Source organism: Zootoca vivipara, chromosome 1 (assembly GCF_965207765.1).
Source record: "Zootoca vivipara chromosome 1, rZooViv2.hap1.1, whole genome shotgun sequence".
NCBI lineage: Eukaryota > Metazoa > Chordata > Lepidosauria > Squamata > Lacertidae > Zootoca > Zootoca vivipara.
This window is the reverse complement of record NC_142582.1, coordinates 35408953-35424779: the sequence shown is the minus strand read 5'-3', so window position 1 is coordinate 35424779 and position 15827 is coordinate 35408953. Positions and strand designations below refer to the sequence as shown.

General features: G+C 42.5%; 1 protein-coding gene across 14 annotated transcripts in view; it reads right to left on the bottom strand.

Annotated features, from left to right (window-relative positions):
* QTMAN (queuosine-tRNA mannosyltransferase) overlaps positions 1–15827 on the bottom strand; it is a 341618-nt gene that overhangs the window by 145761 nt on the left and 180030 nt on the right. For 13 of the 14 annotated variants that reach the window (XR_015948081.1, XR_015948080.1, XR_015948082.1 and 10 more), the window contains 2 exons: positions 11906–11976; positions 11087–11178 (listed from right to left, as the gene is read on the bottom strand). Coding sequence is in view for 10 of the 14 variants with exons in the window: in XM_088661745.1 (XP_088517871.1) it covers positions 11087–11178; positions 11906–11976 (163 nt within the window). In the remaining 4 variants the exon portion in view is untranslated. Of the gene's footprint in view, positions 1–11086; positions 11179–11905; positions 11977–12112; positions 12398–15827 lie in introns of those variants that run through there. The other variant, XM_088661766.1, reaches the window with a different exon arrangement.

Here is a 15827-nt window from a genome sequence, read left to right as displayed (position 1 = left end):
CCATGGAGCAAATCTCACTTGGTCCCATGCCTAAAAAGCTAAAGGTAAAGGGACCCCTGACCATTAGGTCCAGTCGTGACCGACTCTGGGGTTGCGGCGCTCGTCTCGCATTATTGGCCGAGGGAGCCGGCGTATAGCTTCCAGGTCATGTGGCCAGCATGACAAAGCCGCTTCTGGCGAACCAGAGCAGCACACGGAAATGCCATTTACCTTCCCACTGTGACAGTACCTATTTATCTACTTGCACTTTGACGTGCTTTCGAACTGCTAGGTTGGCAGGAGTTGGCATTATGATGTTGGGAGTAGAGGTGCCAGCACCATTTTGGAGTCCCAGGGCACTGCACACTTGGCTCCACCTCAATCTATTAGCAGGAACCATTAAGCTGCCTGCCATGTGTCCCTGAAACCCAAGTAACTAAGGTAGGGCTAAACCAGGCATCCCCAAACTGCGGCCCTCCAGATTTTTTGGCCTACAACTCCCATGATCCCTAGCTAACAGGACCAGTGGTGAGGGATGATGGGAACTGTAGTCCAAAACATCTGGAGGGCCGAAGTTTGAGGGTGCCTGGGCTAAACCAAGCTTGATCAAGAGTCTGCACTGGTGCCCCTTACTCGTCTTTTCTCTCCAGGTTGTCATCACCCCTTCATCTCCTCCTGCTGGCTGCTGCTCTTTGCCGCCATACAGCCTCACTTCACTCGCCTCCCTCCCTCCTGCATACAATTTTTGCTGCTACGTCAGCAGTGCTGCCTATCTCTCCTCCTTGCTCTGAAGAAGTTGCAGGTTGAGGTTGGACATTCTTTAGAGCATGGGTAGGCAAACTAAGGCCCAGGGGCTAGAAATGGCCCAATCGCCTTCTCAATCCAGTCTGCGGATGGTCCGGGAACCAGTGTGTTTTTACATGAGTAGAATGTGTGCTTTTATTTACAATGCATCTCTGGGTTATTTGTGGGGCATAGGAATTCGTTCATATTTCCCCCCTCCAAAAAAAAAATATATAGTCCAGCCCCCCCACAAGGTCTGAGGGACAGTGCAACGGTCCCCTGCTGAAAAAGTTTGCTGACCCCTGCCTTAGAGCAAAACATTCTGGTGAGAATGCCTGTGACACTTTGCTGTGGCATCTTAAAACTTAGGTAACCACTCTGCCCATAAGGCCTCACTCTTAAGAAAGGACCTCATTTTTTGGCCTCGTGTGTAGCAGCACTGCTCTCCATGAAAGACTTATGCAGGCCCAGGCTGGCAACAAGGTAAGCGAACAGGGGGCCTGGGAATGCCAGTTTGCCCCCCCCCCCAATGTCACCAGTTTGGCCTTGGGTCAAACATGAATATTTGCCATAAGCTACAGTATATCCTATGGATTTATGCATGCTTATCCTGTTTCCTTTGCTATATTTACATGCAGGAGGGATTTACTTTACGCTCCTCCAAACCATACCCACATGTGATCTTAAACACTACCTCACCTCCTTCTGGGCAAATGAGCAAGCACTGCCCCATGGGGTCTTAGGAATATAACCGAAAGGCGACTTAAATGCAGTTTTCCTTTCCTTTTTAAAACTGATGCACAGCCCACTGGCGAGTTGTGACATTAGGAAGAACTTCCTGACAGTAAGAGCCGTTCGGCAGTGGAATTTGCTGCCAAGGAGTGTGGTGGAGTCTCCTTTTTTGGAGGTCTTTAAGCGGAGGCTTGACGGCCATTCCTGCTTGGCAGGGGGTTGGACTGGATGGCCCTTGTGGTCTCTTCCAACTCTATCATTCTATGATTCTATGACTGACCAGTGAGAAAACTGAAAGACTATTTAACATGAGCAACAAAGCCAGGCAGTTTGTATAAGCATTAGGAAGCAGTAACCACTTACCGACAGGGCAGTGAAAATTCAAGTGCTAAGATGCAAGGGAAATAGTGGGAAGTGGGAGATTGCTTTAATATCATCACCTGCTCTTTGTGATATATTACAGCACAAATATGACCCATGGTGAAATTTTCATTGTATGCGGAGAGGTCGTACTTTCACCCTCTGCCTATTCCGTTGCACAACTGAGTACTCCCATTTGGGAGGAAGAGTCTGGCAACAAAGCCATCCTTCTTTGGGGCGGGGGCGGGGGGAAAGCATGCTTGCCACAGATCGGCTGAATTAAACAGTAGGAAAGAGGTCACCAGTGACTTTTGCAATCTACTGTCAGCATCCCTTTTGTAAAATTAAACGATCATCCCTTGTAAAAACTGTTTTATTTCTTCCTCCCCATCCTGCCATGTTCCATGGGCTCAAAAGACTCGGCTCTTCGCCTATTTCCCTATGCGCTCAGATGCCCTTTCTCAAACATTTCCAACTCATCAGCCAGTTTTAATTCCCTCCCTAAAGAATGCTGGAAGCTTGTATTCCCAATATAGTTTTGCAATAGAAAGTAAGATGTCCTTGCTTTTATAACTGAAGGTTTTGTCACTCTGTAAGGAGGCCCTGCTCCCGACTGCACCTTTCGCGTAACTTTATGCTCCAACCAGACTTTCCTTTTCATATTGGTCCCTGTGAGCTGGAATATTATTATTCATTATATATTTTATTTATACCCTGCTTTTCCCCCGGACGGTTGTTAAGGTGGCTTATGGAGGAAAACAAGAATAAGCAGCACACAAGGGAATTAAAACTAACCTGATGGAAAGCAATCCCAAGACTGCACACCCAAACAATCTGAATCCTCATAGAAAATTTTGTAGATCATCATTTGGCGCCTGCTCCCCTTCCACACTCAGTCTCTTCTACCAGCCCTTGAGGATTCATCCATCTCATTCTAGATTTTGGCCTCATACATCCTACTCTGAGCATGTGGTTGGGCTGCTCTGCCTCCTTGCATTGGTTTCCTTCCACAAAATATTTATTTAGGCTGGGGTTTTCTAGACTATGAATTGCTTCTTCTTCTTGGGGAAGGGGGCGGGGAGGAAGAACAGAAGGAGCAACCAGTGGGCCAGGTGAGATAAAGCTATGTTGCTGGTTTTCCCTCTGCAGCTGCAACTGAAAAACAAGGGCACAAAGGGTGAAGGGTGCATGTGTTTTGACGGCTGGGGTACCTACTTACTATGATTATTTGCAATGCGCCTTAATAAGTGCAGGTGCCACTATACTGGGCTACACTTTTCTTGTTATCTCTTTCAGACTCACATTTTTCCAAGGCCAGAAGGGTGTGACACAGGTCTGGGCCTGGTGAGGGCCTGAATGGGAGACTGCTTGGAAACCCTAAGGACATTGCCATGATGGAAGAAAGGTGGGATATTAATTAACAAATCTACTTTATGTTTAAGAAAGTGGCTCATCTGTTCTCTATGAACTCTGACCTCCCTTAAGGTATTGTAACCCAATTTTGCATGATGGTTCCTGAGATAAAGGAACAGGTTTTTGCCTAAGTCTGGATCATATTGGTTGTCATTTTGAATCAAGATGGTGGACTACAGTTGTTGTTTTTAATGCACTGATTTAAACCAAATTTTGCATGATTATTCCTGAGGTTTCTGTCTATGTTTGAATGCAACTGGATGTCATTTTGAATCAAGATGGCAGACTGACCTTTCAAAGCTGCGCTGATTTGGGGGTTTCTTAGAATTCCCAAGCAATGCTGGGCACAGGGCAGCTACTAATTATTATAAGCAGAAATCACCATATATTGTTCACCTATTACACCATGAACTTGAATAAATCCCACCAGCAACAGACGTCATATCCCCCAGGTAAAGCTTGCCATACCAGTTTCTCTGCCAAAGAATCTGCACAGCTATCACAATCTTCTGTGCACTGGCGTTGTGGTTTCCTGGACAAGTTCCAGGATGCACAATCTGTCTAGACATTGGAGATGTGAAGCCAGGTGGGTCTCCCACTTGCTCCACATAAGCTGAGCATGTGTTCCAGATTGCCTCCAAAGGTCTCCCCCATAGCAGCATACTGCCAAGAGGGATCGACAAGCTGTCTCTCAAGGATATTTGTCTGACATTCCAGATCTGCTAACTGCAGAACAAAGTTTTCTTCTGAAGAATTTCAGAGGAACCCACATTGAAGGTGGTGCCTTCAACCTGCTTTCTCTAGGGGCTAAAGGAGCGTGAAGGCTTTACCATTTCCCACTTCAGCACCACCCTCAACATACTATCTGGTCTAACAGAACTGTGAGAAAGAGGATATCTGTCCTATTATGCTCTCAAGGAAACATGCTGTGTCCTTTTCTCATTCTCTCACCTCTGCTGGCCCACATAAGGATTATGTAGTCTTTCTATCAATAAATGTATGGGAAGTGGGGAAATGATAAAGTCTTCAACCTGCTACTTCAATTACTCAAATGCCACATTTGGTAGAAGATCATTAAGAAGTGTATGAAGGACAGGTGCAAGATATTTATCAGGGCATGCCAAAACTTAGATGCAGAAAAAATAATCATTTGAATGTGTGTCCAGGAGATCCCATATCAGACTATAATAAGCATATCTGATTTCCGGGTATTTATCCTTAGATGCTTCTTTACCATGTCATACTGAAGCACGGAATATAAAGCATGGGCTCTAGGAAATAAGGTATGTTGTGAGGTTGGGAAACAACAGCACAGAGCACAGAGGTGATGTACATTCATCTCAAAGTCATACTTAGGGGACTTGAGATGTTTTGGATGAGTTCATCCAAGCCCAGAAAACCTGTCCATGCAAATGCAGTAATGAACTCCAAGAAACTTTCAGCAAAAGCAGGCAATGAAATGCAACATTAAGAAGGATGCTATGATTAACCCAAAGCCATGGTTAAGAAAAGATCTGATGAAGACTGATGTGTTAGATCAAATAATTGAATTTATTTAATCCACTTGAACTGAACTTGAAAACTTTGGGGGATACACACACACACACACACACACACACACACACACACACACACACAGGCTACCTATCATGGAGATAGGAGCTTAAGGATTTAGTTTTACAGTAGTGAATTTAGCTCTTACAATTACCATTTTGTTTCTCTGCTTTTGTGGTATCCTAGGGAAACCATATCCCAAATTATATTCAATGCTATTTTAAAAACACAACAAAACCCTGCCACGGAAAAGGCAAACTTTTATTGTGCTCATTTTGAGTCATACACTGAAATGTTCACAAGAGAAAGTTTGCATAGCCTTTTGCCAACAGAAGTGAATCCAATAAAAGGTGTCATTTTACCTATTTTGTTGGATTTAGAGAGCAGAGGTTATGCACATGTGTGCTTCTAGGGGAAAGGGTGTTGCTTTTGGATTTTACTGCCACTAAATCATGCACAACATGCTCGGAGCTCTGTGTTCTGATAGACATCAACATCCAGTAATACTTGGCTTCACTTTGTAGCGAACAATGCACCTAAGGCTTACCCACCCTACACGCTTTTGTGCCTTATTGCTTAAGTTGATTGCCTTTTTGTAGCAAGCATAATTCTGCCTCCCTTTTCGCCTCTAACTTTGTAAGTTGGCACAGACACTGCATATAATTGACAAACTAATGCAGTAATGCATTTGACTGTTTTAGATTATATTATTAATAAGCTTGCAGCAAAAGCGCGCACACAGAGAGAAGGCAACGAAAATTCATATTTTATATGTCCTGTTGCTGCTTTTGTTTCGTTTTAAAACAGCAGCAAGAAAGAACACCAGTCCCCCCCCCCCCGATGACCAAGGAGTATAAAAGAATGAAACACTCTTATTTAATATTCAGGTTTTGTTTACCAGAATGTTGCTCCATTTTGATCTCTAAATGACTAATCACTGTGAAAAAGTGTTTTGTTTTGTTTTGGTGTGTGTGTGTGTGTGTGTGCACTTTTAAGAACAAGAAGAAACAAGGTGTCCTCAAACTGCAGGGCGATGTTTTGGGACCTGGCCAAGCGAGGGGCACTTTGTACTGTGATTCAAATACCCCCCCTCCCCCAGTTTTTACTTATAATTCAAATTATGGCGAGCAAATTAGCAGAATACCTGGGGTTGTATTCAACTAAGTCATGCTGAGCAGACCCACAGAAATCAAGGGACTTTGTTACCCACGGCTAAGCCGAGTCTATTGATTTAAATGGGTCTACTTTAAGTATGACTTCATCAGATGCAACCCCTGAAGACTGAACTATGACCCTGGAGACAAGGCCAAAGAGCAACACCTGAGAGATCTGGCCATTTGAAGATGATTAGTGTGTGGCAAGGATGTTAGACTGCAGGGGGGAATATGTGGGTGTATTATATGTGTATGAGAAAGGATTGGTCAAGAAATGGGTGTGTAAGAGTGGGTCGGAGCAGGTGAGTGGAGAGAGATTTGGAACGATTCTGCCCACTTTATATCGGCAGGGTAAAATATAACTGCAGTACTTGAAGAGCAAACAAGAGTATTTCTTACTTTGTTCACCTTAGTCAACACAAAAAAAATAGGCGTTCTTTCTTCCTGCTGTCTAAAAACAGAAGCAAAAAGAAAAACAGGATATATACGATAACTCTGGGACAGTTGTACAGGAGGGAAGTTACATCCCTGGGAATAGAACAGTGAAATTTGGATGGGTGGGGGCGATAGAGGGCAGGGATGGGGAACCTGTGGGCCTCCAGATGTCGTGGGACTCCATCTCCCAGTAGCCTCAGCCAGCTTGGCCAATTGTCAGGGATGATGGGAGCTGTAGCTGCAGCCTTGGATTCAAGTAGACCTCAAACATCACTCTGACTATCTGGCTTCCCAGTCTGTCGCTTTTCTACTTCTAGCTTCTTGCTGACATCTCTGTTCTCAATTCTGCCTTTGTCCTTCTAACTACGTACTTGTGAGTTGAGGGAGAGGGCCCACCCATTTACCATCTCACACAGAGCCCCCTTCCTTTGTTCCCCTTAATGGCCCATCACATCTATCGCCTCACCACAAAGTTAGCCTGGCTATTCCAAGAATTCGAAGGGGCCTTAGGCATTCTTCCCAATCCCTCCAAAACTCATAACATTATTATGATATACGGCTTGTTTCACACAAACAGGAGATCACTTCTGCTTATGCAAGGCAGCCCTCCCTTGCAATTCTGCCAGTTTCCCTATCCTATGCTATTTCTGAGGGTCTCCCCAATCTCAGGAGGCCGGTGTGTGTGTGTGTGTGTGTGTGTGTGTGTGCAGTGGAGGAAGAGACAGAAAAACCCACACTGCTCAAGCAGAGTTCCAGTCACACTTCTTTAAATCTAACCATTTGGGATTCTGGCTGTTTACGGAATGCAAAGGCACCTTAGCCTGCTTCAGAGGTTGCAGTCGGAAATTTAACAACCACATGAGATGCTCTTCTATGAGATGCTCTGCATATTTTAGAATCCTGAAAAATTAAGATGCTAAAATGCACAAATACCGCCGCACCTTGGTTTTCGAACAAATTAGTTCTCGGACGTTTTGGCTCCCGAACGCTGCAAACCCGGAAGTGAATGTTCTGGTTTGCAAACCGGACGTCTGACACAGCTTCCGCGGCTTCCGATTGGTTGCAGGGAGCCGTGCCTTGGTTTCTGATCGTTTTGGAAGTCGAATGGACTTCCAGAACAGATTCCGTTTGAGAACCAAGGTACGACTGTATAGGAGACTGTCCACTCCAGAAGGTTGCCTTCCAACTTGCAGTGGGTGATAAGAACAGCAGTGGGGCACACTTTTAATTGTAACGCCTGAAGAGGGTTCTTGTGTGTTTATTCAGGTGCACCTAATTTTACACAATTAACGCTGTAAAACAAGCTAACGGATAAACAAAAATATCTGCATGGGGACAACTTTACCTTCGTAGTCCCACCATAGTTTCATTTCCTGTTTACTTTTAAAAAATGACCAAGAATGAGGCAAACAATTGGTAGCCTTAGGTATGATAAAAGACACCGGAATGGCAAAGAACACAAGGAACAAATCTATACGCCTTCTACTGTATGATCTCGCATTAACAGAGTTCAAGAAGTGAGTACATTTCTTTCCCATAGCTAAGCTCTTAGTCAGGGGTTAAAGTTGACCCTTCTGACAGTATTCTCCTTGCCCTATCCAGCACCATTCGCCGCTGCCACTGCACAATGAGCAATTAAAACTTGCATTCAGCTGGAGTTATTAACATGCTGCCCAAAGTGATGTGATAAACTACTCCATGTCTGTGGCGGCAACTCTACTTATAAATAATTCAGCAAGGAGTACATTCTCCAAAGGAGACACTTGAAGCAAATGAAGCATTTTACTGAGCAGGGCTTGTATAACGCACATCTTGTACTCCTGAGCTACATTTTGGAAATCCTACTCCCTTTCAAGCATCTACATTGGTCCTGCCCATGTTGCATTTTAACACACACACAGTCTCTCTTGCACACCAAAGCCGCAGAACCACAGCAACGACAAAAGGGCAAGCCCTTGCATGGCAGCAAAAACTATTTAGCTGAACTCGAAGAAAGAGCGAATGTCAAGGTAAAAATTTAAGGATTGTTTTTCTCTCTTTGAAGCCTCCGTGTGTAGCTATGCAATAGTATTGACTCAAGAAGTAATGTTGAGCACTGGAAGTGTTCAGTCAGCATTTTAAACTATTATGAGCTACCTTCTGAACCATTGCCAAGTTAATAGACAATGAAAGATAATGAGCTTGAAATTGGGTGTTAAATTGCATTTTTGGTTCTCTCCTCTTTTTTCTTGAAGTTTAACCATTTCCTGCAGAAGCAACATTTTCTTTCGGTCTGTCCTTATGTAAATGTCCACTTTTAGGTCACAAGATAAAATTGCACATGGAGAGAATGGAGTTACCTAGTTCTCTTGCACAGATTTGCTGCACTGGGAAAGGAAGTACAGAAAACGTAGAAAGGGATACTTCTGGGGTAGGGAGCAGGCATTATATCACTCCCTTATCCCGGACAACATAATTTGGGAATGCGCCTCCAGTTGTATTGTCAGGAATGCATTTATTAGCATTGTTACCAGTATCAGTTACTTGATATGGGCATCCCAGAATGAGGGTGCCACCTGCTTTTTCAGGGTATATTGTGCCATGACATTCTCCTGCACGAGTGGAAGCTGTGAAAGCCACTGGGAAGTTCTCCTGCCCACACCCCACTGAAATGAATGGGACCTTTGCAAGCACATACCGGTAGGAAGGCATGAGCCACAGGGAAGTTTTCCAATGCAGGCTCCTTCCAAATGAATGACAGCCTCATTAGACCAATACCATGCACAGTATCCACGTAGAATAATGAAGCATGTGGAAGAGAACCTCACTGTGAGCTGCATCTGTATTTGCTGAAATTCATTTCCACCCCTTTCAAAGGCTGAAGCCAGGCAACAGCTTCCACTTAAAAGCATGGAATTAGTAGAAAATATTGACATGGAGGCTGATGAAAATTCAGATGCTCTCTCCAGTTGGTTAACATCAACCTACCAAACAGCAACACTAAAAAGCCCTTATATTGCACTCAGCAGATGCTCAGGTTTCAGCAGACTTTGGAGAATGAGATTTCTCATCTGCGGTGCAGCTGCCAAGAATGCTGCTTTACATGGCCTTGTCATTCAAAGTTGGCCACCACTATTAAGAAAGGGCTATATTAAGAATTGTGATTGGACGTGGGGAAGGAAGCAGCCCCTACAGGACTCAGGCCTTTCTGAAATTTAGACATTAAGACTGGCACCCCAAATTACGCTCAAACACTTCTGAGACATAATCCAGGCACAAGGAGTCAATGCAATGACTCCTCCCCCCCCCATACCAACGCAAAACAATTGTGGAATTCCAGCCACCTCTGCCCAGTTTTCAAAGGCAACTGAAACAAAAAACATGAGAGTAACAAAATCACAGGTTGAAGCAGCTGAGGTCGAAAATTAAATGAGTCAACGCAAAGCAAAGTTTGTGAAGTTCATAAGGTCCACAAAATAAGAGGCCATAAGAATATTTCAGGGTTGGGAACCCCAATAATAACAGATCCCAACAAGGCAGGATTCAACTAAGTTGTTGCGAATGGAACGAGGACCACTTGCACGAAAGAACTTGTTCCCCCATTTCATCCTCCTTAACTCCCCTAAATCTGCTCTGGGAGGTTGGGGGAAAGAGGGGGGAAGTCCCATGGCATAAGTGAACCTCATTCCCCGCAAACACACCCCACTTAGCACCACACTGAATTCCAGCACACCTCTTCACTTTGGAGGAACATAGTAAGCTGCCCTATACCGACCAAATGGTCATCTAGTTCAATGTGGCCTACACTGACTGGCAGCACCTGTGAACCAGGACTCCACCACTGAGCCTGGGCTGTTCCCTAAGTAAGCCTACACCTTTTTGCACAATCCACACCTCTTCTGATTTTCTCCTCACACCCCACACCCCAAAACCTGGCAACCTGAAACATGTGGCCTGTCACAAATTGCATGATGAGCATTCCTGCTCTTGTTACCCTTCACTGGCTATCATTTTGGGGAGTGGGAAAACTCAGAATGCTAGGACATCTTGCGCAATGCATTTGGCCTTGCTAGATGTTTCCAGGAGAGAGAAAAAAAGTGGGGATTCGGGTAGCTGTTCTTTGGAGCAGCAACCGTGTCATGTGATTCTCTTCTTTGCCTACTGGTGTTGTAAAGGGTTCTCTTTGAAATGTAGCAAAACAGCCTTAAAACAGAGGGAGAAGAGATGTGGTACTCACCTGGTCAGTCACCTGAACACACCAGGGGAGATTAAATTAAGATAGGGAGGTAAGCTTATCCTCATTAGTATAATTGTAGGATCCCTCTTCCACTTTCCTTTTATACTAATGAATTAAATTAATCCAGGTTCATTTTTCTAAGCCTCTTGGGTTCAAACATGGAGGACAGTCATTTTAGAAAACAATAAATTAAAAAAAGCATGTAGCATGCATTAAGCGCACGTATTTCATAAGACCCTAGGTTAATACAACTGGCATCTAGTGTAATTAATCCTTGTTAGTGTAACAACTAATATCCCTCCCTAGCATGTTTCCTTTAAACATTAGGATGTTAATTAAATGTTTTCTGGTTTTCTCTCCTTTTTAGAAGGAAGGGGGGGCATCTTCTTCTTCTTCTTCTTTTTGGTCTATACTCTTCAACACAGAACAATACCTTGGAATACCTATTCAGAATAAATACCTTATAGAGATGTTTCCTTACAATGTCTGGTCTCTTGCATAAATTCTGAAGCCTTTTAAAAAGCTGTTCAGGTGTAGAATACAGATATTCAGCTGCAGGAAAAACAGATACATTTTTAATGAAACAAAAACCTCAAAGCACACACTCGATATTAGTCACTTTACTAATTAAAAATGCATATTGCTCTGTGCCGCCTCGTGTTTTACATTATTTAAGCATGATTTTATAAGGTTACCTCAGCTCACAAGGATGTTTAATGCTAAATAAGACTGTGTAGTTGTGCTGTTTAGACATCTCCTTTGGGTGATTAAAATACATTATTCTAATGTAACACAATGCATATGTGAGACATTTAGTGATGAGATTTTTCAAAGGACTGGTGCTACATTAGTGTGTATCCTGTAGCAGGGTTGCATATTATTAAGTATTAAATTGTTTAAATAATTTGGTGTGATTTTTCAGGCCTAAATTTTTCTCTCTGTACGTCATATTTTTTAAAAAATAAAAATAAAAATCTGCAAGCTATTGCTTCCGAAGCGACCTTTTAAATAAAATCTATCACTATAAGACTGTGTATGCTAACAATGAAGAATGCTATTTCAAAACTTGCTTTTGTGTTATCTTGAAAGAACAGATGGTAAATATAAACTTCGTCTAATGTATTAAAACACATTTTAAAAAAATTCCTCAGCGCTAACATGGTAGCTTGCCAAATAAACAATTGCTCTTGCTTAAGTTTATTCTCAAACTTTGCGTTTTAGAATTAATTATAAATTAAAACCACAGCAGAAAAGAAGAAATGCAGAAGTAGGAAATTACCTGGAAATATTTCTGGATAGACCAAAGCTTTGGGACAGAGTGGATAGCAGCCACAGTACACAGCTTCTATCCTTTAAAAAAAAGAAAGGGGGGGGGTAATGCAGATAATGTACCATTATTACATTATTGAGCCCCAAAGCGTATTTTGGGCCAACAGCACAGAAGTTGGCTGCAACAATCATATTCCCTGTACATCAGTGTATACTCCCTAAATGCCAAAGTTGCTCTTTTTAAAAGATAATTTTATTGATCACATGAATTACATAGAACAGAACAGCAAGCATATGTTTTGTTCACTGAATAAATCAAAGCGCAGCTCTCCTTTAAAAAAAAAATACTGCTCAACACGTTTTCATAATCAGCAGACTGGGACCGGGGAGACGTAGAGAACCCACAATATTCTTTCTTTCTTTCTTTCTTTCTTTCTTTCTTTCTTTCTTTCTTTCTTTCTTTCTTTCTTTCTTTCTTTCTTTCTTTCTTTTTCCCAAAATGCTATCAAACACAAATATGAAGGAACGGTATAAAAGAACCACCAGTGCAATCCAGCAGTCTGTTACACACATCTAAGTTTCTTTAGAATCACTGAGGTGCAATCTGCACACATATAAAAAAGTTCCGAAAATGCTTTTTAAAAAAAAGTGTTTTAAAAAAATACATTGAATTCTCCATAAGGCTCACCATCGCCATCTAGTGTCACATTGTATATTGCACTTAAAGCACACTTAAAACATTTTATTTGCAGCTGTAATATCTGAGTCCTGAGACATCATTGCATGCAACTGTGTACTGGAATGCAGCCAGTAGTTGTGGCCCAGTGACAGGACGATCCATGCACACTAATGCAACTGAGGGTTGAAAGCACAGGTGACAGAGAGCATCCTCTACCATACCTGTACAGCTTAGCTTGGGAGGCTCAGGGCAGGCTGGGTGACACACACACAACTCTGTTCTAAGCTCCTCGGCATCTGCTGTCTGAGGTGATGCTCTTGCTTTGCCTAATGATAGGGCCAGACCTGCTCCTGGACTCCCCATGTTTAAACACTGAGAATGTTTTAAAAGGTGGTTTGGTTGCTACCTGCTTCTGCTGCGAACAGGAAACTGACTGAGCCGTAAACCCTAAGCCCTGCCAAATTCAGACAGGATTTCTCCCAGGTAAGTGGAGTTACAATTTCCGCCTAGAAAGCTCTAGTTCAAGTGCTCACTTGTCATGGCGCAGGTTTCCACCTCTTTGCCACCGCCATGATCTTCATGTGAATAAATTCAGTGACTGACTGTAAACACTGCATAAGGCCGTCTGGCAATGCATAATAGATTGAACCCATAATAGATTAGCTATATGTGTATGCCTATATACTTTTAATTACTAATTATAACCTAACCTTTACTTACTAATGCATTATCTAAGTACTTCTTTGTCAGGGGTTTTTATTTATTTGCAGAGTGGCATGCTTAAGACACAATTTGCAACTTCATGGCTTCAGCAGGCAAATGCAAAAACAATGCTAGAGCGTTGCAGCAAAGCATTTTTGTTAATGTTTCCATGTGTTACTACTGCTTTAGCTTGTCTGCCCCCTGCCCCCTCGTGTAATGGCCAATCATCGGACATACAGTAAACGCTAAAGATAAAACTGTAAATTCTGTCTGCCAGAAATTCTGCAGTGAAATTCAAAACTACTTTTTTAAAAAATAAACAAAATAAAAAAATTCCTTCGAGTACCACCTTAGAGACCAACTACGTTTGTCATTGGTATGAGCTTTTGTGTGCATGCACACTTCTTCAGAACTATTTTTTTTTATTTTCTGAAATTCTTTTAATTGGCACCCAAATGCTGAAGGACTGTCTTTTCTTTTCTAACTTCAGCATTCACCTCCCCTTTGTGAAAGATGAAGGCCATGTCAATATTCACTTTATTGATGTGTGCTTTGTTTTTCCAGCATTTTTCTTTTTCACTTTTTAAGAAAAGAGGGGGAAAAGTAGCGTATTTGCCACTGACCATAATTTAGTCAGGGAGTGCTCCCTGGAAGGACAGATCGTGAAGCTGAGGCTCCAATACTTTGGCCACCTCATGAGAAGAGAAGAATCCTTGGAAAAGACCCTGATGTTGGGAAAGATTGAGGGCACTAGGAGAAGGGGACGACAGAGGATGAGATGGTTGGACAGTGTTCTCGAAGCTATGAACATGAGTTTGACCAAACTGCGGGAGGCAGTGCAAGACAGGAGTGCCTGGCGTGCTATGGTCCTATGGTCACGAAGAGTCGGACACGACTAAACGACTAAACAACAAATAATTTAGCTGTTAGGACTTTCTTTTTAAATCCAAGATGTACACCACAACCAAACTCTTAAGGACAAACAGCTTCCAATATGACATCACCAAATGCAATGGGTACAAACTTAGGATTATGGATACCTTGCAACAAGTGAGGGGGAAGGATTTAATGGGGACATGAGAGGAATACCCAGTCTTCCCATTTCTCCTCCCGCATGCACCAGCCCTCAATGCTTGCCTGCGAACATGAGCATGCAATATGTATGGTGTAATTGGAAACAAGGGTCCTAATTGAATCACTGGGAATCCTTCAAAGCAGGCCTCCACACACATCCTCGTGGATCATACTCCTTATTTAAAGGCAAATACTTACCATAGTACAAATACTATTAAAGGCAAATACTTATATTTTTGATCATTAAATTACTGTTGGGTCATATCTGTCAAAGAGCAGAGATTTTCAAAGGAACCTTTCATTGCTCCCCCTCCCCCCCCCAGCAAGCACTGCGGAGATTTTAGCGATATACCTCAGATCATGAAATTATGTAAAAAGCAAGTGATTTTCAAATTGATCTCTTTCCCTGAAAGAGAACATCAGGCCGAGCTGCAGTTTAAAGAGTCACCTTTAAAACACTGTGTAGGAAGAGTCCTTCTCAAGGACTCTGTCCGTCTCACAAATCAGTGAAACCAGGATTCAATATTTATGTAATTTGACAGATAAAAAAAAGAGTATGATTTGGAATTAATCCTTTTCTTTGAAAATGACCTTACATACTGATGCAAAGATAAATACGTAATGCCAATATACTCCGAGAGGGTTTGGGAAGAACGGGCCACAATGGGTAGCACAAAATGCAGCTTTTTAAACCCCCCCCCCCAAAAAAACAAATCCATTTTTAAAATATATAGTTTCAGCCCAATGAAAGGCGATCTGCACCTGGAAAGAGACTCAAAATGCAGATCCCTCGTATACATCTGAGAAGAGATGCTATAAGGGAAGTTATGTAACCCTACATTCAGTAACCCAGCTTGCACATAATATAGACAGGGGCCCAATAGATACAGAAGTAGATCTATGGAGCATGGCAATGACCTAACTTGTTTCTCTACCCAGGATAAGGAAATCTGTCACCCGTGAGCTATTGCTGGCCTTCAACTGCCAACATCCCTGACCATTGGGCATGCTAGCTGGGTGTGATGGAAGCTGGAGTTCTAACAGCAGCAGGAGGGCCAGAGATTGCCTAGACCCTCTTCAAGCCTCTTCTGTGCTAAGTTCAAACCCTTGCAACTGCAGCTATTCCTCAGTTTTGATTCCTGAATATCCCCAGCGAAACAACAGAGTCCCATTGTTAAGATGACCTTTATATTCCAATTAAGAAATCATCTGCTAAATCTATGAATCTTAATATTCAGATCTATTCCCTTCAATTCATACAATTTATCTGCAAATAGTTGTTGGGCTTCTGATTCTAAATATAATTAGCTGATAATTTTGCTTGGCTGAATTACTTTTCTGGAGGGCCTGCTAAGTCTCTCAGTTGCATTATCTGGCAATAATGAATCTGATAGGTGAAATTTTTTACTGTAATGAGGATGAGACACAGTTGTGACACCTGAGTCTAGTAATAACAGAAGACTGCTAATTATCGACA